This window comes from Myotis davidii, unplaced genomic scaffold, assembly GCF_000327345.1.
Source record: "Myotis davidii unplaced genomic scaffold, ASM32734v1 scaffold1394, whole genome shotgun sequence".
NCBI classification, from domain to species: domain Eukaryota; kingdom Metazoa; phylum Chordata; class Mammalia; order Chiroptera; family Vespertilionidae; genus Myotis; species Myotis davidii.
The window spans coordinates 112235-139124 of NW_006285608.1; the positions used below are offsets into that span (position 1 = coordinate 112235).

A 26890-nucleotide genomic window follows, 5' to 3' on the forward strand; every position below is an offset into this window, starting at 1 on the left:
CAAGCAAGCCTCCTGTTTACTTCAACTGCCTGGCTGCCGGCTGCCATCTTGGTTGGCAGTTAATTTGCATATTGCCCTATTAGCCAATGGGAAGCGTGTCAGAGGTACGGTTAATTACCATGTTTGTCTATTATTAGATAGGATATATATATATAGATGTCACCCAAATAAATTCAATAAAAAAAGAAAAAAAGAGAATCATCTGTAAGAGGAACAGTTAAAAACTGTGCCCGAGCCAGTTACCATTGACATCTGTATATATAAAAGCCTAACCGATGGGCTGACCAGCCAGTAGCTATGATGCGCACTGACCACCAGGGGGCAGGCACTCAATGCAGGAGCTGCCGAGTGACAGCAACTTTGCAGAGTGCCCAGTCGCACTCTGGGACCCCTCGGGGGATATCGGACTGCCGGTTTCAGCTCAATCCTGCAGGCAAGGCCAAGGAACCTCACCTGCCAGAGGAACCCCACTTACTCCATAGATGCCGCCCCAGGTGCGGCTGGCCGGGGAGGGACCGTGGGAGATGGCTCCAGGGTGTGTCTGGCCCATCTCACCTAGTCCCCCCACACTGCCACCTTCTAATTTCCTTTCAGTGTGCACGAATCCATGCACTGGGTCTCTAGTATATGAACCCAGTTTCTCCACACTGTGCAGCCCATCTGAGAGAAACAGTTTGGCTTGTAAGCACAGAGACTGTATCTGTGTCTACAACTCTCTGATTTCAAATTTTCAAGTTCTTCAAAAGTACTTTCACTAGTTTGTTTTTTAATGAGTAAATATAAAAAATTTGAATTGATAAAATACACTTAAGAAGCACTGCTTCTCTCTGATGGTTTGATGGAATTTTGCATAAGAATTTGTGTTGTAGACATATTTGAAAACCACTGACTGGAAAGGAATGGGTGAGTTACACATCCCTTAGGTCAGTCTTCTAGAAACACTTTCTTTGAACTAACCTTTAGAAAGTGTGGAGCACAGTGTATGCGAGGCTGTGCTTCCTAACAAATATGTGAAGGCTTCGGACAGTCATATGTTGGAGAAAGAAAGAAATGTTGCAAAACATAAAAATGGGCCAGTCAAGGATTTTTGAAAAAGTAGAAAGCATTATAGATTTTGGCTCAATATAAAGAATTTTAAAATAGTAAAAGGTACCTCACAGTGGAGTAGGCTGTCCAGTGGAGCTTGGTTCAGGGAATCCCTGCTTGGAGGGGAGCTTGACCTTGGCAATGTCATTATGGCCCTTCCATTTCTGTCGGTACATAGGCCCCCTTATTCCTGACTTCTTGGCTGGTGGAAAATGACATTTGCTGTTACTACAGCTTCATTTTTCTTCTTAAAATAGAGATCGTCAACTTTATTATCTCTGAGTAATTGAAATTTTCTAAAGTTTTTATGTTTGGTTTGTAATCCACTTTGGGGCGGTGGGATATTTTCAGATAAAATGGAAGAAGCCTTGGATCCAGATGAAGAACAACGCATCCGGGTCAGGAGGCAGGAGCAGGCTGTGCGCTCTGCCCGGATGCTCTACGTCCTCCAGCAGCAGGTGAGGGCAGGGAGGAGTGGGCCCTTCAGCCTGTGTTACCTTCTCAGAGAGTTTGTTTCCCTTTCGTCTCAGGAATATTAGCACCTCAGTTTCCTCCATGAATTCTAACACGTTTGTGAGGCTAAATTTCCTGAACACAGCGACAAATAATCTGTCTTCTCTTTGCCACCTGCCTTTATGTGCATTTGTGTATTATGTGTAAATAGCCAAACTCCTTAAGTAGTGGTTTTTGACTTTTTGGTGTCATAGACTCTTGAGAATCTACTAAAAGCCATGGGTCTTTTCCCCAGAAGGAAATGCTTGTACAGCACATACATGATGAAGTCAAGGGGATTAGTTACCCCAAAACCCTTTGTCTTTAGTTATGAATCCTAATCCCATCTTGTCTCATGTTTATTATATACTAGACTAGAAGCTTAGTAAGTAGTAAATACTTTGATCATCTTTATTGAGTAGTAAAGAGTGAAGACCATCTTAAATATCTTTCAGGACACATTTAATGGCTGATAAATGGGCATTTTTATTGTTTATGGGTAGATTTTAAAAAATATGTGTTTTAACTTTAAGGCCTTACTCATTAATAAGTCTTTAGCTCATTTCTGGTCACTTAAGTCACATGTTGGTCTTATTGCTTGAACCAAAACCTGGACCTTTTTATTTAAAAGAAAATGTGTGAGTTAGATTTTCTTTTGTATTCCTTTTGGATTCTATTTTGGTCCTTACTCTATAATGCTACCATAGAGATTGTTTTAAAACATGAATGCTACCCTGTCAGACCTCTGCTGTAAAGACTCCAGGGCTCTGTATAACAGGACCCACTGAAGACTGTGTCCTGGCCTCCTACCTTTCAGAGTCACCTGCACCTTCCCTCCTTCATGTTTAGTTCCTTTTACACTGGGGACCAAGGGGTGGAAAACCAATTATCTATTTTGGGGGTACATGAATGAAGAGCCTTGTCTCATTTTCAAGTGACTTGAAATAATAATGGTTATATTTGGACAAGACAAGCTGTTTCCTTTTCTATAAAAAAAAAAGATCAGTGGAAAGGTACGAAGTTTTCATTTTTTCCCCCCTTTACAAAACAGGTTAGAGAAATCCAGGAAGAATTGGATAAACTGAGTCCACATAATATAAAACACACTAAGAAGGTATGATGCAACTTAATTATGATTAATACTTATTATTTCTAAATTGGATTTCCAGTGTTTTGTTAGTATCATGTGTGTTCTCTGCATAATACCATTTTCAGTGCTTGTAGAAACCTGTTTCTGAGGGCATTAGCACCTTAAATATTCTGAATTTGTGGTTGTCTTCCAAGGAACAGTTTTTGAAAATAGATTGCTGTTGTTGCTGCTGCTGTAAGAAATGAAGAATAGGGAGAAAAAGACTTTGTCATTAGAAATCTGTAAACGTTACAATTCCCTTTACTATGAAAAAGTTTTCACCTTAGAAATAGTTCAATATAGAAAGAAGGTAGACTGTAAATATTCTTAAGGGTGGGGTTAATGTCAGGAAGTTCTGAATATGGAAATAACTTCTCATATTTCACTTATTGCCAGTCATGGGCAATGTCCAGGCTGGCATCTGCCTATCGAGGAGCCATTCAAGCCTTACAGATGTTTGTCACACAGTTTACTGACCGAGGGGACCACCCAATTCCTGCTCAGTACAGGGAACTGGGCAGTCTCATCCGCCAGCTTTCGCTCTGTTCTGCCAAGGTGGATGCTGACTCTTCCGTTTCTGAAGTGGTGATAGATATCCTGCAACAAATTGAGGTATGAAATTGACTTATTGTTGTTAAAAATGCATTGTTTCTTGGTTGGTTTGTTTTTTAATCTTCACCCAAGGATATGTTGTGTGTTTTTTTTTCATTTTTATTTTTTTTCCCTTTATTGATTAAGGTATTACAGATGTGTCCTTATTCCCCCAGTGTCCCCTCATCCCCCCAATCCTGCCCTCACCCTCACCACCTGTTGTCCACATCCATCACTTATGCTTAAGCCAAGGATATGTTTTTATAGAGAGGAGGGGGGAAAGGAGAAAAGAGAGAGAGAAAGAGAAACATCTATGTGAGAAAGGAGCCTCCCATATGTGCTCTGACCGGGAATTGAACCCAACCCACAACCTTTTGGTGTATGAGATGACACAAAAGTATGTTTTTTTCTAAGCAGGGAAATAATGTTTATCATCTCCAAGTTTCATTGAGGTTTATGCAGAATACCAGACAAAGCTGTTACAACTAGTAAATTAAAGTTTTACTGAGGGCAGTAAAAGGACTTCATTTTTTTTAAAACTAGAAATAGGAACTTTTTCTTTTCTTTTTTAAATATATTGTTACTGATTTCACAGAGGAAGGGAGGGGGAGAGAGGGAGAGAAACGTCAATGATAAGAAAGAATCGTTGATAGGCTGCCTCCTGCACATTTCTACTGGGGATTGAGCCTGCAACCTAGGCATGTGTCCTTGACCAGAATCGAACTCAGGACCCATCAGTCCGCAGGCTGACACTCTATCCACTGAGAAAAACCAGCTAGGATGGGCTTCATTTTTTTTTTTATTGTTTTTATAGTCTAGTCCAGCAGTCGCCAACCTTTCAGACCTCATGGACCACCAGTGGTTGGCAGACCACTGGTTGGCGACCGCTGGTCTAGTCTATTGTATTGTATTTCACTTCTTTGAGAATTGGTGATTTGAATCTAGAACATATAAAAACCCTTAACCGGGTCCATTAATTAAAAAGAATTTTCCATTTTCTGGCTCTGCCATTTAATAAAGAACTTATTAGCATAGAAAAGGAAAACAGTAAAGCAATCTTAAATTGGTGCTTTAATTAGAATATTAGCATGTAATCTAGAGAGATTTGTGGGAAAAGACGTTTTAAGATATTTGGAAGCAGAGCCTCAAGTCTTGTGATATGGCTAGAAACTTCGGGAAATCACAGTTGGCATGTACTAGTAAGGAATGAATAGAGTTCTTTCTTCTTACTGGTCACAGAGACAAGGACAACATGGCCTTAAATCTTGATAGCTCTCCAAAGTTCACAGAGTGCTACCACGTAATTTTGCCATTTTATCTTTACTGCAGTGCTGTGATTTGCAGTATGTCTTGTTTTACAGATAAAATTTTTATAAAAGCTAAGGTTAGATAGATGACACAATTACTTCCCTTGAGAGCTGGGAATCAAATTCCTATCTTCTGATTTCGTGCCACTGTTATTTCCACTAGACCACATATTTTCATCTACAAATCAAAGTTCGACCTGTCTGTCAGTGTGACACAGTGAGCTGTGGGCTGTAGAGGAAAGGCGCTGTAGAGGGGAGGCTCGTGGGCTAATGGCAGACCAGTGTCACCATTAACTAGCGTGGCAGTCTCTAAGGTTCCTCTACCTTTACAAGTCCCTTATCCAGCATATGTTTGTGAACTCATTGGTGATGTTTGGGTAGTTAGAACTCTCTATCAAGAAGGTTATTGTCCAATGCGGACCTTTAGACAGTATATCAAATCATGTGATGTTTTTAAAACTTACCCATAAGAAACATTTATTGGTCACAATTATTTCATTTAGAGGCGAGATCTTTATAACCCTAGAGAAGATCTCAAGAGTTTATCTAGTCACTTTCCCAGATTTTGAGCAAGAGGGCCTTAACATAATGTTTCTTAAATGCAATGTTTCTCTCTCCCACGTTTGAAAGTATTCCATAGTGCACACAGTTTATTCTTGTTGATGTACCATCCCACAGCTTACCTTGTCATTGCCTTACTGTCATCTGAACTAAACCTCCCTGGCTACTTCAATTGTCTTTAATTTGTATTGGCCAGATGGACACCAGGCCCTTACTGCCTGGTCATGAGTGAGGGAGTACTTTGTTTTAGGAGGTGCCTCTGTTAGAAAGGGGGACACAGATCTACCATTGTGGTAATGAGTGACCAGAGCCACTGGACACATAGAGTTTCCTTTAGTTTATGAAAATGTATATGAAGTGTTTGCCTACTTAAAATTATTTGAGTTTATGAGTTTTTTATTGAGAATTAAAATGCTTTAAAAGCATGTAGGTTTATATTCTGAAAACTCTGGTTAGTATTTAAAGTGGTGATGCTTAATTTTAGGACTTGAATGCCTTTAAAAGTATTCATATTGCCCTGGCCAGTTGCTCAATGGTTAGAGTGTTGACCTGCACACCAAAGGGTCACAGGTTCGATTCCTGGTTAAGGGCAGATACCTGGGTTGCAGGTTCGATGCCCTCCTTCGTGGGTTGCATGTGGGAGGCAACCAATCGATGTGTCACTCTCACTCTCTCCTTTTCTTCCCTCCCTTTCACTCTCAATAAAAATGAATGGAAAAAATATCATCAGGTGAGGATTAACAACAAAAAAAGTACTCATATTCTCTGTTTTTTTGCTATGGTTTTAGTGAGCTTCACATGTAAAAGAACATGCAGAATTGCTTTTATTAACTTGATGTCCTAAATAATAAAGTTTTAAAATTAAGTTGAACAGTATTTTCTTAATCATTAGAAATAGCCATTTAATAACACATTTCTCTGGAGTCTTCATTTTCAGTCTTGTGGTTAAAAGTCAGACTTTTTAATCACTAGGAGATAAACAAAGAGAATAATTGACTGTTTCATGGCAGGCTTTGGAATCCCTCTTGGAAAAGAAACTGTCACCAAAAAAGGTGAAGAAAAATTTTACTGAAATTAGCAGCAAATTTCCTGTTGATAGCCCACGGTCCTTAGAGAGATCGCAAAGTACATTGCCAAAGAGTGAGAGGAGACCCTTTGTAACAAAGAAGATATTTCCAAAGGAAACAAGACAACCTTCAGTGGCCAAGAAGGTTCTTGCTGGTAAGTGTCCTAAAGTGTTCATTGCAAGGTATTTTATTCTTTGGAATTGTCTGGACTGTAACATTTGCTACACTGAGGGGAAAGTTAGGATTTAAAACCTAGTCCTCCATAGGTATACTTGAACTAGGCTGGAGACTGGAATAGTCTTCCATAGGGGACCATGGAAAAGTAGAATTCCCTTTTCCTACATATAGCATTTGGGCTACCCAAAGTAAATTCCACAGAACTGGAAGGTAGAGCCCTACTTTAAATTTTCATTTTAACGATGATAGATAGATAGATAGATTCATATACACATGCACATTGGATATATATATATGTATCTTCTTATACATACTAGAGGCCGGGTGCATGACATTTGTGCACTGGAGGCAGGGGTGTTGTGGGGCAGTCCCTTAGCCTGGCCTGCACCCTTTAGCAGTCTGGGAGCCCTTGGGGTTGTCCAACTGATGCGGAGACGGAAGAGGCTCCCGCCACTACCACTGCTCTTGCCAGCAATCAGCCTGGCTTGTGGCTGAGCAGCACTACCCCTGTGGGAGCATACTGACCACCAGGGGGCAGCTCCTGCATTGAGCGTCTGCCCCCTGGTGGTCAGTACACATCATAGCGACCGGTTGTTCTGCCATTCTGTCGATTTGCATATTATCCTTTTATTATATAGGATAAGTATATCTATTTATATAGTAGTAAATTTCTAGGAAGTGGAATTGCTGACTTATGTGGTATGCACAATTAGACATATATTGGCAACTTGTCCTTGAAAATGGGCATACAATTATGTTTTGACTAGCAGTGATCATCAGTATATATTTCCCCATGTCCTTGCCAAGTTCTTTATATAATGAAATTAAATTTTTTCCCAGTCTCTCAGTGGAAAATGGTATCTTACTATTTTATATTGTATCTCCCTGATTCCTAGTGAGGAAGATTATTGTTTCTTTTCATGTCTATTTCCTTTTCTGTGATTTGTCTATTCATATCCTTTGCCATCTTCCTGCTGGGGTCTATGTCTTTTGCTTATGGATGTATAGAAATTCTTTATATAATCAGGATCTTAATCCTTTTATGGTATACATATATTACAGATATTTTCTCTTAGTCACTTGCTTTTACAATTTGCTTATGATGTCTTTTCTGCCACAGAAAATTTTAATATTTCATGAGGCAACTTTTTCTTTTTCAAAATTTTGCTGATGGTGATTTCTCATCTTCAGAGGAATTTAAAATGAGCTTGTCAAGTCCCATGAAAAATGCTGTCAGGATCTGGATTGGTATTACATTGAGTTCATAGATTATTTAGGGGAAAAATGACATCTTTACTATATGAAGTTGGCCCATCAGTTTATCCATGTTCTTTTTCCATCTCTTTAGTTGAATTTTATAATTTTCTGCATACAAGAATTCCTGAATAGGAATACATATGCATGCCTAAATTCCTTGTTAGGTTTATTTCTAGTTATTGTTGCTCTTGTGAATGGGACCTTCTGTTTTATTAATTTTGAAATTGGTTATTGCTCCTTATAGGAGAGCTGTTGGATGTGTACATTGCTCTTATGTCTGGTACTTGGCTGAAATCTTTAATTTGCTGTGATAAGGTATACATTTGAACATTTCTGAAATTGGGATACATTCTTAAATTTGGTGATATGATAATTAATTGGCAATATTTTAGAATTTGCTATTGTGCATAAAATAATGATGTTTATACTTAGTGTTTTAGATTTGATGAAATAAGAGATTTTGTTAGTTAACTCTTTTGTATTTTTCCAGGTAGATGATATCTCCTGCAAATAAAGTTTTGCCTTTTTCTTTACAATTTTTATACCTTTCCTTTTTTCTCTTTCTGCTTTCAGTGGGTTTTAATTCAGTAATAATTCTAATGATAGACATTATTTTGCCCCCCAGATTTAGTGGGAATGCTTCTCCTTTTTTTTACTTTGTAAACTATGTTTAATTTCAGCATGTATCTGTTTATATATGTTCTATTGAATATTATTGCTTATTTGCTATAATCATCAACACAAATTTAAAAAATCAGAATTGCATGGACTGTACTTGCACAATTGATTAATGTTTACACTATGTTAGAGATTAATGGGTAAAAATTATTGTAGCACTTGAATGAACATCATTGTTCTCTGCACTTTTTTCCTTAAGATCCTATTTTGGTGCTTTTTAAAATTTTATTTTTAAATTACAGTTTACATTCAATATTATTTTGTATTTGTTTCAGGTGTACAGCATAGTGGTTAGATAATCATATACTTTACAGAATGTCCCTCTGATATTTCCAGTACCCACATGGCACCATACATAGTTATTAAAATATTATTGACTGTATTCTTTATGCTGTACTTTGCATCCCCTTGACTGTTTTGTCTCTATTCCTTTTTCACTCAGTCCCCCGGCTCCCTCTCTTCTGGCAGCCATCTGTCTGTTGTCTGTATGTATGAGTCTGTTTCAATTTAGTTTGTCCATCTATTTTGTTCACTTATAAGTGAAATCATATGATATTTGTCTTTCTCTGACTGACCTGAAGATTTTATTCTTTTTTATGGCTGAATAATATTCCATTGTAGATATGTACCTCCCCTTTTTACCCACGCATTTACTGATGGGCACTTAGGTTGCTTTCATATCGTGGCTATTGTAAATAACACTACAATGAACATAGGGGTGCATATATTCTTTTGAATTAGTGTTTTGGATTTCTTTGGAAATAAACCTAGAAGAGGAATTGCTGGGTCATAAGGCAGTTTCATTTTTAATTTTTTGATGAACTTCCACACTGGGAGTCTTCCCTTCTCTCGAAGTTTTTGGAATAGTTTGAGAAAGGATAGGTATTAGTTCTTTGAATAATTGGTAAAATTCCCATGTGAAGCTATGGTCTAAGACTTTTGTTTGTTGGCCGATTTTTGATTCCTGCTTTGATTTTGTTGGTTGTAATTGGTCTGTTCAAATTTTCTGTTCTTCTTGACTCAGTTTTGAAAAATTGTATGTTTCTATGAATTTATCCATTTCTTCTATATTGTACAGTTTGTTGGCATGTAATTGTTCATAGTATTTTCTTACAATACTTTGTATTTTTGTGGTGTCAGTTGTTACTTCTCTTTCATTTCTAATTTTACTTATTTGGGTCCTCTCTATTTTTCTTGAGTCTGGTTAAAGGTTTTTCAATCTTGTTTATCTTTTCAAAGAAATAGCTCTTGGTTTTATTGATCTTTCATATTGATATTTTTGGGCTCTATTTTATTTTTGCTATGATCTTTATTGTTTCCTTCCTTCTACTCACTTTGAGCTATTCTTTTTCTAGTTCCTTTAGGTAAAAGTTAGATTATTTGTTTTAGGTTTTTCTTGTTTCTTGAGGTATACCTGTAGTGCAGTGAATTGCCCTCTCAGGACTGCTTTCTCTGTGTCTGATAGATTTGGGTTTTTTTGTTTTCATTTTCATTTGTCTTAGGTATCTTTCGAATCTTCCTTGATCTCATTATTAACCTGTTCATTATTTAGTAACATGTTATTTAGCCTCAGTATGTTTGTGTGTTTTTAAAGGTGTTTTTTTCTTGTAATTGGTTTCTATTCTGATACCCTTGTGTTTGAAGAAAATGCTTGACATGATTTCAATCTTCTTAAATTTATTGAGACTTGTTTTATATATATCTATCCTGGAAAATGCTCCACATACTCTTGAAAAGATTGTATATTCTCCTGCTTTGGGGTGAAAGGCTCTGAAAATATCAATTAAATTCATATGGTCTCCTGAGTCATTTAAGGTCCCTCTTTCCTTGTTGATTTTGTCTGGAAAGATCTACTTACCGATGTCAATGTTTTGTTAACATCCCCTACTATGATTATGTTACTGTCAGTCTCTCCCTTTATGTCCATCGGTATTTGCTTTATATATGTAGGTGCTCCTATGTTAGGTGCATAATGTTTACAAGGGTTATATCCTCTTGTTAGATGGATCCCTTTATCATTATGTAATAGCCTTCTTTGTCTCATTTTTACCCTTTGTTTTAAAATCTGTTTTGTCTGATGTAAGTTTTGCTGTTCCAGATGTTTTTGTTTCCATTTGCATTAAATATCTTTTCCCATCCCTTTACTTTCAGTCTGTGCGTGTCTTGTATTCTGACATGGGTCTCTCGTAGATAGCATATATATGGGTCTTGTTTTCTTACCCATTTAGCTACCCTGTGTTTTTCTAATGGGATATTTAATCCATTTACATCTAAAGTAATTATTGATAGGCACATATTTATTGCCATTTTATTATTTGTAATTATGTTCCTCTTTTTTCTTCTTCTTAAAGAAATCCCTTTAACATTTATTGTAATACTGGTATGGTGGTAATGAACTCCTTCAGTTTTTTCCTGTCTGGGAAGCTCTTAATTTCTTCAATTATAAATGATACCCTGGCTTGGATAGGGTAGTCTTTGTTTTAGGTCTTTGCTTTTTATCACTCTGAATATTTTGTGCCAGTCCCTTCTGACATGAAATGTTTCTTTGAGAAATCAGCTGACAGTTTTCTGGAAGCTCCCTTGTAAGTATCTGTTTTTCTCTTGCTGCTTTTAAGATTTTTTTTCTTTGTCTTTAACCTTTGGCATTTTAATTATGATGTGTCTTGGTGTGGACCTCTTTGGATTCATCTTTTTTGGGATTCTATGTACTTTCTGGACTTGTATGTCTTTTTCTTTCACCAGGTTAAGGAAATGTTCCATCATTATTTCTTCACATAGGTTGTTAATCCCTTGATCTCTCTCTCTCTCTCTCTCTCTCCCTCTCTCTCTCTTCCCCGCCCCCCTCCCCCTCCTTCTGGTAACCCTAGGATGTGAATGGTTTACATTTGGTGTTGTGCCAGAGGCCCCTTAGACTGTCCTCATTCTAAAATTTATTTGTTTTTGCTCCTCTGATTGGGTGTTTTCTGCTCCCTTGTCTTCCAATTTGCTGATTTGATCCTCTGCTTCATCTAACCTACTGTTTATTCCTTCCAGGATATTCTTCATTTCTGACTGGTTCTTTTTTATGGTTTCTATGTCCCTTTTTATGCTTACTGTCTCTTTATTGAGGTTCTCACTGAGTTGATCCATTCTTCCCCTAAATTCCTTGAGCATCCTTATAGCCATTGTTTTGTACTCTGTATCTGGTAGATTGCTTGCCTTTGTTTCATTTGCTGTTTGTTTTCTGGGGATTTTTTTCCTCTTCTTTCATTTGGGGCATGTTTCTTTGTGTCCCCATTTTGTTTCTGTATATTAGGTAGATCTGCTGTGTCTCCCAGTCTTGGTATGGTGGCCTTATGTACTAGATATGCTGTGGGTCTCAGTGTAACCTGATCACCTGAGCTAGGTGGTCCAGGAATGTCCCTTGTGTGAGTTCTGTGAGCCTTCTTGTTGTAATTCAGTCTTGACTGCTGTTGAGATATCTGTGAGTGGGGCTGACCTTCAGGCTTACTCTAAGGGTTGACCCCAGTGACAGTGTACAAGCTGTTGTATGGGGAGGCTGACCCCATGAAATGGAATTTGTCTCAGGGGGTCTGGAGCCTGCTGAAATCTCCTTTGGGTGTGCCCCTTGTGGCAGTAATTGGGTCATGATCTCATGTGGTCTGATGTGGGCCTCTTGGGAGGGACTCTGCTGCAGGTCAATGTCAAACACTGCCTGTGACCAGCCCTGGGCTACCAATTTAGAGCTACAAAGTGATCCACAGTGTGGCTGCTTCTGCTGGGTCTGGGTGCATGAGGGAGAGGCCATGCTGCACACCAAAGCTGTTGTTTTAATTACTGAGTTTTTTCCAGATTTGGATGATTATAAAGAAAACTACTATGATTGTTCTTGTCTCTTAGTACATGTTTGCATGTGTTTCTCTTGGGTATATTCCTATAAATACGATTGTTACATTATTGGTTATATGTTTGCTCAACTGTAGAAGATAAAGATTTTTTTCAAAGTAGTTTCATCATTTTATATTCTAGTCTCCTGTCTTGTCAGCACTTATTAGTTTTTAAAAATTTAGGCGCCTGATTGGTGTGTAAGGCTGTCATTGTGATTTTAATTTACATTTTCTGGATGAGTAACTGTGAGAGTACTTTCTTATATATTTATAGACCATTTATATGTCTTATTTTGTGAAATTCCAGTTCAAGTCTCTTGCCTAATCCTCCCTCTCTTTCCTTCTCTGTCTTTCACTTCCTCTTTTTCTATTCCTTCCCTCCTTTATTTTTTAATGATTTTTAATTCTTTGTAGGAGTGTTCAGCATATGGAACCTTTCTCAGTTATCTGTATTATACATATCTCCTTAGAAATAAGATGTGGCTTGCTGTTAAATTTTGCAGTGGTGTCTTTTGATGAACAGAATTCTTTTTTAAAAAATATATTTTATTGATGTTTTTACAGAGAGGAAGGGAGATAGTTAGAAACATTAATGAGAGAGAAACATCGATCAGCTGCCTCCTGCACACCCCCTACTGGGGATGTGCCCACAACCAAGGTACATGCCCTTGACCGGAATTGAACCTGGAACCTTTCAGTCTGACACTCTATCCACTGAGCCAAACCGGTTTCGGCAAGAGAATTCTTAATTTTACTATAGTCCAATATTGCAATCTTTTCTTGAATTTTTGTTTTTTATATCCTGTTTAAGAAGCTTTTCTCTGTGCCAAATTAAGAAGACATTTTTTTGTTATTTCCTAGAAAAAAGTTTCACTTTCTTCCCAATGGATATCCAATTGTGCTAGCACTATTTGTTTAAAGAATTATTTTTACCCCCAAAGTGGCATATACTGCCACTTTTGTCATAAAATAACTGTCTGCATATGTGTGGGTCAGTTTCTTGGCTCCTTGTTATCTTCCATTGATCTAATATTGTTTTATGCTCCTATACTCTGTCTTAATTATTCTAAGTCTTGATACCCAGTAGAATAGCTTTGCCATCTGTTCTTCCAGAATGTCTTGGCTAATCTTGACCTTTAGTATTTCCATAGAAATTTTAGAATCAGAACTTGTCAATATCCACCAATCCTCCTGTTCCTCTGAAAACAGTAATAAAAAGCAACCTAATGGAATTTTGATGAGGAATTGATATCTTTATAATATTGAATTCCCAATCCACAAACAATGTATATCCCTTCATCTATATATATAAAAGCCTAAGCGACCAGTCTACCATTCAGTCAGTCGACCAGTAGCTATGACGTGCACTAACCACCAGGGGGCAGATGCTCAATGCAGGAGTTGCCCCCTGGTGGTCAGTGTGCTCCCACAGAAGGAGCACCGCTCAGCTGACCAATGGGCGCCAGAGCCAGGCTCATGGCTGGCAAGTGCATCTGCGGCAGCACGAGCCTCTCCCGCGGACACTCCCCTGTGCGCCCCTCCCCCATCCAGACTGGGACCAGGATCGGGACCAGCACTGGGGCTGACCAGGGCTGAGCCCACGGCCGCTTCTCAGTCATGGGTGCGCCAGTATTGCCCTAGGACGGGTGCGGAGACCACAGAGGAGCGGTAGTGAGCTTACCGAGCCCTGGCAGTGGCAGGCACAGTGGGGCTGGGATGAGCAGGAGCAGTGCAGCATGCAGCCTGGGCTCGGGCTGCCTGCCACTTCAGCACTACTACCTCCCTCGGGGGATGTAGGACTGCAGGTCGCTGACCCCCGCAGGCTAGGCCGAGGGACCCCACCGGTGCACAAATCCGTGCACCTGGTTTATTTATATTGTTTTTAAATGCTCTCAGGAATTTATAGTGTGTCTCTGTGTGTGTGTATGTGTGTGTATGGTTTTGTTTAGCATTTATTAGATTTCCTGGTATTGCTATTTTCAATTCGCTTATAGATGATGTCTTTTTTAAATTTTAATTTCTAATGTATATTGCTGATAGACATAGAATTGATTTTATGTATTGCTCTTGTATCTAGCAATATTTCTAAGCTAGCTAATTTATTTTTAATAACTTATCTGTAGATTATTTGTTTTCCAATGTAAGAATTCATATCATCTATGAATAAAAACTATTGGATTATTTCCTCTTTTCCATCTATATTTCTTTTTCTTGTATAATTTTCTGGTTTTATTTACTGATTTTTAAATGACTGATATAAAAGGTATGTTAAAGTCTCTTGATACATGAAACTTTCTTATTTTCTTATATTTTTATTCATTTTTGTTTTGTATATTTTGAAATTGTGCTGTTAGACACATAAGAGTTCCTGGCTGTTAAATCTTTTTAGTGGATTTTATATGTTGTTATTAGTAAATATTTCTCTTTGTCGTCTTTAATGTTATTCACTTTGGATTCTGTTCTTCTTTGTTTCATCTACCTGACTTGTTTGGCATTTACTTAGAATAACATTTTTCATTCCTTTATGTTCCATCTTCCTTTGATGTTTTATTTTAAGAAAGTTGCTTGTAAATTGTTTGTACAGTTCTATATTTAACCTACTTACATTTACTGACTAATGATGCATTTGAACTTTTTTATTTTATTTTATGTTTTTTATTTGTCAAAGCTTCCCCCCCCCTTTGTTGTAATTTATTACATTAATAAAGATTTTCTTGAAACATTGTGTTTCCTCTACTGATTTGAAAGTTATATGCCAGTTTGGTTTTCATTTTATTTATTTAGTAGCTTATTGTACTACCTCTAACATGAATGTAACATAAATGCTGCATTATTATTAGACATTTATTCACTATAATGTGATTTTCTCTTCATTGTCAGGCAGTTGGAACTAATGTAGCATCTGCCTTTGCCAGCCTTTTCCCTTCAGGACAAGTATCATGTCTGTTTGCCATTTTGTCCTTTATGACCAGCCCAGTGTCTGACACATAGTTAGGCACTTGGAGCGTGAAATGGTACCTCATTGTTTTAATTTGGATTTCTCTGATTCCCAGTCATCATATTTTCATGTTTTTATTGACAGTTAAGCTTTTTCTATATATTGCTAGTTTCTATCCTTAGTCTATTTCTCTATAGGATTGCTTATTATAGATTTGTGGATGTTCTTCATATATTCTGCATATTTATCCTATGTTAATTATTTGCATTACAGATCTCTACTTCCAGACTCTAACTTATGTTATCTTTATGGTGTGTTTTTGTCAAAAGGAAATTATAGCTTAGTATAATTAAATTTAAATATCTTAATATTATATTTGAGTTTAAGAAAGCCTTTTCTGTACTGATATCATAATCATATTCTTCCTATATTTTCTCCTAAAAGCTATAAAGTTTTCCTTTTACATTAGGCCTTTGTTCCATTTAGGACTTAAGTGTTGTTCATTGTGAGGCAAGGATCCTGTTTCATTTTGTTACCTGTGGACACGGATAGTCTTAGCACTATTGAACACAGTTCATCTTCACTGATGTTCATGTTGCCTTTGTCATAGCCATGTTGCTCATTGGTTTCTGCCTAACCCTGCTTCACTCCCACACTGCCTTGATTATTACAGCTTTATCATGAACACTGCATCTCTAGTGGAATAAGCCACCCACTCCTTCCCCACTCCACACTTCGTTATTGTGCTTCACAATTATTTGGGCTATCTTGGGATTTTCCTCTTCATAAGAATATTGGGGTCAGCCTGGTTAGATCCCCGCAAAAAAAAATCTGTTGGAATTTTAATTGGATTTGCATTGAAAATTATAGATTACTTTGGGGAGAATTGACATCTTTACAGTATTCTTTCCATTCATGAAAATAATTTATTCATATTCTTCTTTTTTCACATTCTTTAAAAATACCTTTACTTTTTTAAAAAAATATTTTTATTTCAGAGGGGAAGGGAGAGGGAGAGAGAAAGATAGAAACATCAATGATGAGAGAGAATCACTGATCAGCTGCCTCCTGCATGCTCCCTACTGGGGATTGAGCCAGCAACCCAGGCAGGTGCCCTTGACTGGAATCGAACCCAGGACTCTTCAGTCCTCAGGCCGATGCTCTATCCACTGAGCCAAACAAGCTAGGGCAAAAAATACCTTCAATTTTTTTTCTATAAAAGTGTTGTATATCTTTTCTTAGTTTTCTTCCTAAGTGCCTTATAGTTTTTGTTGCTAATGTTAATAGTACTTATTTCTGTTATATTTTCTCATATTATTTTGAAATGTGGGAATGATACTGGTTTTTGTAGGTTTTTCTTCTTTTATATAGAAAACTTTTTAGTTGTAATTGTTTGCCTATTGATACTCTTGATTTTCTATATAGAAAGCATTATCTTATCCTCAAAAAAGGCAGTTTTATTTCCTTTCCAATTGCAAGGTGTATGTCATGTATGGAGTTCAGACTCTATTCTGTACCAAATTAGGAGCCATCAAAGGTTTCAGCAAGTGACATTTAAATATTTACTTTTTCTGTTTTTAATCCTCACCCCAGGATATGCTTACCGATTTTAGAGAGCGGGGAAGATTGAGAAAGAGGGAGAGAAACATCCATGTGAGAGAGAACATCGATTGGTTGCCTCTGTATGTGCCCCGACTGGGTATCAAACCCGCAGCCTGAGCCACACTGGCCAGGGCAATATATTTACATGTTAGAAAAAACAATTTTGGTAGCCAGGTGAAGATGTGATTGAAGGTAAAGAGGGGTTACTTAGGAGATGCTGTCCCTACAGTCACAAGGTACTGCAAGCCTGACCTTGGGTAGTCGCAGAAGGGGAGGAAGGGCAGAGATAAGTACGAGATATTTTAGAATTAGGGACAAAGGGACCAGGTGAATGAGTAAATGTGGGAGGTAAAATTCAGGGCATCAACCATGGCAGGGTTCCGGCTTGTAGAAGTGCAGTAGGAGTCATAGGCGGAGGAGTAACTTTGGCAACAAGGAGCTGACCTGCCTGTAGATAATCATTCTGTCCCACTTGATTTGAATACCTTGTCCCTCCGTTTGTCCTTTTGAAATCTCCATGTAGATAAGTATCCCCCTGATGTAGAGCTTCCGAGGACCCCGAGGTTGGAGAATGAGCTGGAGGCATTAGATGCGGATATCCTTCCAGAAGAGGCTCTGACTACTCTAGACCAAAACGCAATCTTCAAGGAAGAGGCATTGGCCCCGGCAAAAACAAAAGCAGCGGGGAAGAGGCCTGTGACTGACAACGTGCCGTGCAGGAGGAAAGATCCTCTGGCACCGGCCAGATCCCAGCAAGTATGAAATCACTGCTTTCTTTTGGCCCATTGTATTCACCTCACACTGTCCAGCCTCACAAGGGCTGGTAAGGCGGAGCCAGGATTTGAGTTCTTAGACAGTAAATGCCAGAGCCCTTGAGTCCAACTACCTAAAATAAGCTGACTTAGCTGAGCTCTAGGTTGTTTTTATTTTTTTACCCAAAATAGCAATTTTTAACATTGTTGCTTGGACAGGATATTCTCTCTTGTCCTGGTTTGCTAATATCCTAACTTACTTGATACCAAGGTCCTAATCAGACAGGCTATTTTAACATTCGGGTTTTTCTGCTTCTGATTTGGAAGTGTGAACTTTGAGGAGATTAAGATTTGGTTCCTGCTAAAGATAGATATTGGTAAATAATAACTACTCAGTATTAAAGGCATCCCAGGGTGAGTGCTTTTTAATATGGCTTTGGAAGCCAGCTGGCTTGAAACTAGGTTATATTTTAAGCTTCTCGTTGAAATTTAACTTAAGGCCCTACCAGTGGGGAGTGGCCAGAAGACCTCATGGTCTAAATATTCTTAATGTGGTGCCTACCATTTAATGGTGCTGTCCAGGGGCTTCTGTAGCAAACCTGTATTATTATTTGGTGGCCACAGGAAAAGGAATGAGCAGTTACCACCAGTTACCAACAGATCATGGATTTGAATCATCTCTATTTCTTTCCTGTCAGACTCTCTGGGGGTCGTTGGGAAGGCAGAACTGAGCCTGTGAGATGAGCGTGGTGCTCTTCTTCAGAGACACCTCCTTTTCTGTAAGGTGGTAACAGCCTGAATCATTCTGTGTAGATGAACAAGCCTTTCTGCCTTGGTCGTCATACTCTTCTTATATTAGCTCACTTAACCTTCTAGAAACTTGCGAAGAAATGATCTCCTGCTTCTATGCCCTTCCTTGTTTCACTGCCCTAAGTATATTTTTGCTACAGTCAATAAATTCCTTAAGCCAGCTGGAGAAAGACAACTATCATGATCTCACTCATATGTGAATCTAAAAAACAAAATAAACTGATGAACAAAATAGATCCAGAGACATAGAAACTTGGAACAGGCTGATGAATTGCAGCAGGAAGGTAGAGGTGGGTGGGAAGAGATCAACCAGATAATTTATATGCATATGTGTATACCCCAGGATACAGACATTCGTGTGGGGTGGGGATGGGCTAGAAGGGGTCAGTGGGGGAAAAGGAGGACATCTGTAATACTTTCAACAATAAAGATAGAACAAACAAAAAAAGACATTATCTCCCATTTTACAGACGAGAAACCTGAGGCTCAGAGAAGTTAACCAAGAATGTTTTACAGTTTAACCCCCCTTTTTTGGTTTGTTTAATTATGAAAACATATATCAAAAGATGGCAAAGCTGTGGATTCCAGTTTTGCATCTCCCCTCCCCCGTTACCAACATTGTTTTTGTGTCATTTACACCCTTCCCCAAATTTCCACCTCAGTGCTTCCCAGCTAGATCTTTGCTGAATGGTTGCATGAATAGCACGGGGGCACTTGTAGCTTCAGTAAGTCAGAGTTCCTTTGATATCCATTTGGTTTGGTAATTCATATTTCTCTCTTACAGGGACTTCACAAAGCTGAAAAAAGTAGACCAACCCAATCTCAGGGCAAAAGCAGGTTGCATCAGACAACAGTTTCATCCAGATTAAAAATAAACCAACAGCCTCTGAAAGATACTAGGGCTCCTTGGATACCTCCAAACCCCACGTCCCCACAAGCGTCTCCTAAATGGTATGTAAAAATTCAGGGGACCGTTTGGGTATGTGACTTTATTTTTCCTCCAAAAGATGACCTATTGTTCAGCGCAAATAAAGCAGCAGCCTTAGTTCCCATTAAGAAGTTTTTCCTACCTGACGATGGGTAGTGTAGCCTCCATGGGCCACCTGAACACCTTGTGGACATGTGTCATTGTATGGAGGCTCATCAACTTTCCTCACTCATCTCTTCACCTAATACCTTCTAGTTACTTAAGGCCAGGAACTGTGCCTCCCCTGTATCTGAATGTTCAATGCCTAGCACAGTGCCTGACACTTAGTAAATCTTAGCAGGAATTCAGTACGTCTTTGCTGGATGGATGAGTGGATGTTTTAAAGTGATTCTAATTCCAGATAATTATGACTTATAAAACCCTAACAATCTCACAGACACTGTCTGACTGCAGGGGACAGTTGGGATAATGCTGACATTATTGCTGTGTCACCTCATTCCACGGAGCTAGAGAGAAGGTATTGTCCTCCAGGGACATCGGGGTCCAGTTAGGTGGAAGCAGTCTTTGTGGAGTTGGTTAGAGGGGAATTTGTTTACCATGGGACAGTAGTTCTTGAAGGCACAATGGGAAGTACAGGAGGTAGGACAGTAAAAGGAAGGCAGCAAAAAGCAGTAATGTGGAGAGCAAACGAATGAGAGGTTCGGTGACTGAAGGGGTCTGCCTTTTGGGGGCTGGCAAAAGACAGGCTAAGAAGCCTGGTAGAATGAATTTCCCTTAAGATTGAATGATTCTAAATGAATGGTTCTGCTTATCCATCAACTCTCACTTTAAAGGTGAAGAAGCAATGTCTAGAGAATATACTGTCTTCCTTATATAGCAGAGCTGGGACTCATAACAGGTCTTCTGATTGCGTGATGTGCTTCTTTCATTTTTATTTCTCTCCTCTAAAGTCTGTTAGTATAGAGATGTGAATTCAGTCGGTAAACATCAATTAGCTGAAGTTTATATTGCAGCTGAGTGTATATGTGGCAGGTAGGGAGGGGAGTGGATAATAAGGCCTCCAGGCTCAAAGTACTGTATTAGGCCTATAAAGAAAGGTAAAGGGTTGCTTCATAATATGGAATGAAATTAGTGACCCAAGTCTATATATTATTACAGGTTTTTGTTGAAGTTTACCCATTATTCTATAATTGACTGCCCCCCCCATTTAAACTAGTGATTGGCCATGAGTGGTGGTGCTCAGTGGTTGGAGTGTTGGCTCCCCACAGTGAAGGGTCGCGGGTTCAACCCTTCAAGGGCACATAACTGGGCTGTAGGTCGATCCCCGGCCAAGGGCATGTGCAGGGGACAACCAATCAATGCGTCCCTCTCAAGTTGATGGTTTTTTCTCTCTCCCCTCCTGCCCCCTTTTCACTTTCTCTGGAAATCCGTGGAGAAAATACCCTCGGTGAGGGTTAACAAAATAAAATAGTGATTGCTTCTTTGGAGCAAAAGGAGGACTTCTCTCTTGATACTGAGCCTGAGTCCTGGGGGATCTCACCCTTGTTCACATTCAGCTCCCTGTTAGGGCCTGGTGCTGGAGATCACTGTTCCTAAATGCTTTATCTTCTCTGAGTGTCACCTTGCAGTGAGCCATTGGCTGTGGAGGGAAGGGTTGCAGAGATTTACTTTCCATTTCTTGCAGTGCTGCGTGGCTGAAGGTGAAACCGAGCCCCAAAGATGCCACGAAAGAGCAGTCTGTGGAGCAGGAAAGTGCTCAAGAGGAAAGCCAGCCAGGAGGTGCTGTTGAGCATGAAGCAGTTAGGTTTGTGCTGGTGTTTTCAAATCTCTGACAGTATAAGGGCCCCTTTCACATAGATTCTAAATGAACTTTCTCCTCTTCCCTGTGTATAAAGTGGTTATTTAAAATGTAAATTATTAACATTTTCTGTCAAACTATTCAGCTTGGACAGTGAATCCCTTTTTTGTTCCTTATTTAATTCATTCAGAAATTATATGAGTGTCAAGTGCTTTACATGTGTTAGCTGTCTTAATCATTATAACCCTATAAAGGAGACACTGTGGTTATCACTCCCGTTTTTCAAATGAAGCAAGACATGTTCAGTCAGTTACCCATGGTCACACTTTGAGTCAGTGACCAAAGCTGGGATTTGAACCCAGGCAGTCTGCCCTGGATGGTGTGTTATTCTGGTTGCTGAGTGTTTAAGCACAGCAGGGTGTTTAAGATCTAGGATAGAAGTTGGAGGAGAAAGGTTAGGAGAGGTAGATTTGGGTGTCATCTTTGAGGCAGTGTTTGAATTAGACAGGCAGGTAGGTGATATTTACAGGGAAGAAGTAGGAAACAGAATTTAGTTGTGGGTCAAGGATTGAGCTTTGGGTTAGCTCCCCAGGAGCAGGAATAGGAAGGGGAACCAGTGGAAGAACATCAAACAGGAAGGAAGAACAGAGCAAGGTAAGATGAGTAAGCCAGGACGAGAGGGCTCCAGCGAGGGGTCATGATTATCAATGAGCCTTTAAGCTTGCTTGTGCTGTGGACTTCTTTGGCAGTTTGGTGGCATCTTTGGACTTTGTCCAACAAGAATACTTGTAAATGCATAAATAAAATGTACATTTAATGAAATATTTTTAAAAAGTTATGTGTGTTAGTTGGCTGCCAGTTTCTTGTTTTGTATATTGTATAGTTGTGAGCACTATGGAGACTGAAAAAAGGCAAAAAAGACCAAATCCTAGCCCCTGCTTGTTTACCATCAGTAGGAAGGACTTGTCATTAGCTGTAATTCAAGATCGAACATGGTGGTTAACCTAAGAAGCAAAGGGTTAAGAACAGAGGTTTTAGAAGGGAAAATTAAGTAGGATTAAAGAGTAGGCCCTAAATAGGGGATGATGGAATGAGAACATTCCCTATGAGGACAGCAGTGAAAACAGGTCTCTGCAATCGTTTGGCTGAAATTGTTCTTGAAATTATGGGAAAGCAAAAATGAATACGGACCATTAAATAATTTAATAATATTTATATATCCTAAACCGAAAGAATCAGAGCCCATCCACATACAGTTAGCTTTTCCCTTCTCTTTTATTTGACTTCACTGTGCCTTTAGGGTTCTCCAGGAGTCCATTTCTTTTTCTAGCTGTATAGCTACAGCAACAGCTTTATTTTACAGTTGAACAGGAAATCTAAGTCCAGTGATGGATAGTTTTCTGGAGAATATTCGGGCGCAGTTTTTGTTGCTCTGCACAGCAGGAGTGCCTGTGCCCGGAAGTGTCTTCTTACCCGGAACGTTACCTGGAGAGCTTACGGGGTCCAGAGAGGTTGTGTTACCTTCTGCGTCCTTCCTGGAGGCAGGATGGGCACTCTGGTATCCCAGTCTGTGTCTGTGGTATTGGCACCTGCAGACAGAGGCAGAAGTGGTCTGACCCTGTGTGTTCTGTCTGCTAGACTCGCTTGGCTTGATGCAGAAACTTCCAAAAGATTGAAGGAACTCGGAGAGTTAAAAGCTGAAGAAATGGACAAAATGCAAAATCAGAGGTAAATATCTGTTTCTAGGGTAAAATAGGCTTGATCTATATCATCTAACTATTTTAACAGCTAGCGAATTGAAATTGTTTCAAGGTGTAGTCACACGTATGTTTATTGGCTGCCTGCCTGCTTAAAAGATTTTGAAATCGCCTCAGAAGGCTGCAGTGGAGCCAGGATTGGAGCACAAGGGAGTCCTGGCGGCTGTGAGGAGAGCTGGGTGGCTGTTCTGTACTGTCCTCTAGGCTCCATTGGCTTGATGCTGAAAGCATTCTTGAACTTGAGCTTTCCTCTACAGTGGTCGGCAAACTCATTAGTCAACAGAGCCAAATATCAACAGTACAACGATTGAAATTTCTTTTGAGGGCCAAATTTTTTAAACTTAAACTATATAGGTAGGTACATTGTTATTAACTTAATTAGGGTACTCCTAAGGCTTAGGAAGAGCCACACTCAAGGGGCCAAAGAGCTGCATGTGGCTCGCGAGCCACAGTTTGCCGAGCACGGCCTAGGCCCTAGGGCAGTAATGGCGAACCTATGACACGTGTGTCAGAGGTAACACGAACTCATTTTTTTGGTTGATTTTTCTTTGTTAAATGGCATTTAAATATATAAAATAAATATCAAAAATATGTCTTTTTTACTATGGTTGCAAGTATCAAAAAATTTCTATATGTGACACAGCACCAGAGTTAAGTCAGGGTTTTTCAAAATGCTGACACGCGGAGCTCAAAAGGTTCGCCATCATTGCCCTAGGGTCATCTGTGTGGACTGTTTGCTGTAATTAGCTGTAATTCATGTTGGTCTTTAGGTCTCTCCTGGGGGGAGGGGGGGCAGGGGAGAAGTGGGGGTGTCAGGCTGTCCAGAGTAGAATCTTCTGATGTTTCGCCTGGAGGGTAGGGGATCTGGATGCCAGTGTCCTAGGGGCTGGGTTGGGGAGGCGGGTTGTAATTCCTACCACTCGGCAATCCGCGTGCATACATGGTCCCCTCCTTTGGGCAGTGTACCTACAGCCTCAGCTGGGATTGGCATCCCTTAGTCAAGAGACCCTTCCAGAGACTGAGCAGCCAGACTGCTCACAGTGTTGGAGAGAGGTCTCGCTTCTCGAACATCATTTGATGCTTGTCCTCCATATTTAAGCTACGCCTCCCAGCTCACCCCCAGGCTAGACATGCCTGGCCCTGCCGGTCTTGCTCCTGTGTCAGTCAGTAGTGCACAGTGTGTGGGTGTTCAGTGTCCCCACGCGGGCTAAGTATCCTGCTTTCTCGGGTCAGCTACGTTATTGCCTTTGGCCTTCTGCCTCCAGCACCTTTCCCCTTCCCTTTGTGGGTGTGTGTCTAACTCTGTTATTGTGGCGCTTTGGGAGGGAGCAAAATTAGTTTCATTTGTCCAGTCACCTACCATCTTTAGTTGTTCAAAGGCAGCCATTATTCTTTTAAAATGTACTCAGAGCCTCGCGTACTTCAGTAGATGTTTGATGCAGGACCAGCAGTGTTGCATCCACCTGGAAGCTTGTTAGAAATGCAGAACCTCAAGTCTCAGTCAGACCAACCAAATCAGAGTATGCATTCTATTTTTTATTTTTTGTTAGTTCTCACCCGAGGATATGTTTCCCATTGATTTTTTAGAGAGACTGTAAAGAAAGGAGGGAGCGGGGAGAGAGAGAGAAAAAGAGAGAGAAACATTGATGTGAGAGGAAGCATTGATCGGTTGCCTCCTGTGTGTGCCTAGACCGGGACTGGGGAGCAAACCCACAACCCAGGTATGGGCCTTGACTGGGAATCAAACCCGTGACCCTTTGGTCTGCAGGCCAATGCTCTAACCACTGAGAAATACTGGCCAGGGCTCAGAGTCTTATTTTAACAAGACCCTAGGAGACTCCTATGGCCCTTAATATTACGGAAGCATTGCCCTGGCCAGTGTGGCTCAGTTGGGGCATCGTCCCATATACCAAAAAGTGGCTGGTTCTATTCTCAATCAGGGCGGTACTCAGGTTACGGGTTTGATCCCTTCACATCGATGTTTTTCTCTCTCCCTTTGCCTCTGTCTAAAATCAATGTGAAAAAAAATTTAGGGAAGCATTGTGGGTTTATAAATATTTGATTTTCCTTCACCTGGCATGGTAAATAAATATGTAAAATAGAATATTTTCTTGATTTTGATTTTAATTCTCTATTTTATTTCTAAATAGTGTTTCTGCTACCCAGCTAGCAGACAAGGTAGAGAAGGCAGTCCTGGAGCGGTTGAAGCCTCTGCTGGCGCAGGCTCAGGTAACACGCTTCACCTCATATGCTTGCCGTTGGGAAGTTCCAGAAGAGAAGGAGTTACTACAGAGGTCCCACTGACCGCTCGTAGGGCTGCGTGTCTGGCAGATGGAGGGTGCAGCGCTGAGCCGTGCTGCACAGTGTGGTGCAGTGCTGGCTGCGAGGGCCTTCCATTGTGGGCTGGTGACGAAGACAAGGGGGAGAGAGAAAGTCCCACTTTTTAGGAAGGTGAGATTTTAGTTTGGGGAATGAGTTTAGATTGCATTTTTCATTCTTTTTATAAAATACATGTTTTTATTTCGGAGAGAGGAAGGGAGAGGCAGAGAGGGATAGAAACATCAATAATGGGAGAGAATCATTGATTGGCTGCTCCCTGCCCAGCTCCCACTCTGCCCCCACCATGGATCGGGCCTGCAACCTGGGCATGTGCCTCGACCGGAATTCGAACCTCGACCTCCTGGTTCATGGATCAGCACTCAATCACTGACCATACCAACCAGGCACAATTTCCATTCTTAGTCAAATGTGTATCGGTGGTCATGTGTTTAGCTAACTAACGGCTTCTGCTCTTTCACTTCAGTGGTGTGAGATGATTGACTATTTTTCCAAAGGAGAGAGATTTCGGGGTACAGACCAGGGCTTTTTTGAAGATGGCATTGCATACAGCATCAGCAGCAGGTTGTGCATCCTCTTAGGCTGAATGTTGTGGCCAGACCCTGTGGATCCACCTGTAAATAGGAACAGTCTGTGTGTGTGAACGGATGAGGCCACAAAAGAATATTAGCATCTTAAATGGAGCGATTGGCATTCTGGGCCCTTGAAAAGGTCACTGAGTTTCTGTAGATCAAGCTTAAGAAATGTTGAATTATTATTAGAGTCCATGGGAAGCTCAGGACTATAGAACTAGGAGGGGTCCTAGAGACCATGCCATCCAACCTCTTCATTTTATCAATGAGTTAACTGGAATAGAGAAGTGGAGTAGTTGCATAAAAACACACAGTTACTCTGACAATGTTTACAAAGTGAGGGAGGAAAGGGGCAGAAAGCCAAGATCAACACATGACGTTTATTTCCATAAAGACAGAGTGCTTCGAATTGCTACAGAAAGCCTCCTGCAGCTAAAGCCGATGAACAGTCCACACAGAAGTTACTCCATTACAGGATTCATTTGTACTAATATGGGGTGTAAATTTTTATAATTCATGAGCTTGCTTGTCTGTTTTAATAGAGAGTCAATTCTTCTGTGGGAGCAGATACTCATTTGAAGGATCGCCCATCGGTAAACACAGCGACAGCCCAGCCTGCGGAGGAGGTGCGTGTGGTATTATTACGTGATGATGTCTCCGGTTGTAAGGAAAATGAGGTGCACATTGCAGACATGTTGCAAACACTAGATTATCTTACGCAAGAAGTGGAAGTTATTTTTCATGTGTGGCTTGTTCATGCTTACAGTGCGTATGTAGCATGAGGAGTTAGATCCACCTTGCAAACAGCTCTGGAGCCACAGGTTCTTGTTAGCGGCTCTTTTGTGCTCCTCGTGATGACAGAACGTGGGTGCACTGTGTGACCCTGAATGCTAATGGCCTCCGGCAGGAGAATGGCTGTCCTCATTTCCTTTCATTCAGCCTGGTTTTGCTCATTACTGGCCTAATTTCCTTTATACTCGGGGCCAGCATATTTTGAGTGTCCAGTAATGACCAGTATCTGGCCGCACAGAGAGAAAAGACAGCCCAAGGAAAAGTGATCACATTTGAGGGAAGAACAACAGGCTTTGTAGTTGTCCAGCCTCTGGAGGACCCCAGGGATGCTCCCACCCGCCTAGGCTGTGAGCGGACGGTGCCGACTGCACCACCGACCCCGTGTGCAGGGTG

General features: G+C 40.2%; 1 protein-coding gene across 2 annotated transcripts in view; it reads left to right on the forward strand.

Moving 5' to 3' along the window:
- Nucleotides 1-26890, forward strand: part of KIAA0753 (KIAA0753 ortholog) — a 65333-nt gene that overhangs the window by 4973 nt on the left and 33470 nt on the right. For both annotated transcript variants that reach the window (XM_006756294.2, XM_015559185.1), the window contains exons 4-13: nucleotides 1438-1544; nucleotides 2630-2692; nucleotides 3104-3319; nucleotides 6177-6387; nucleotides 17275-17507; nucleotides 19098-19264; nucleotides 20926-21045; nucleotides 22678-22767; nucleotides 24947-25025; nucleotides 26248-26331. In XM_006756294.2, coding sequence (XP_006756357.1) covers nucleotides 1438-1544; nucleotides 2630-2692; nucleotides 3104-3319; nucleotides 6177-6387; nucleotides 17275-17507; nucleotides 19098-19264; nucleotides 20926-21045; nucleotides 22678-22767; nucleotides 24947-25025; nucleotides 26248-26331 — 1370 coding nt within the window. The remainder of the gene's footprint in view (nucleotides 1-1437; nucleotides 1545-2629; nucleotides 2693-3103; nucleotides 3320-6176; nucleotides 6388-17274; nucleotides 17508-19097; nucleotides 19265-20925; nucleotides 21046-22677; nucleotides 22768-24946; nucleotides 25026-26247; nucleotides 26332-26890) is intronic.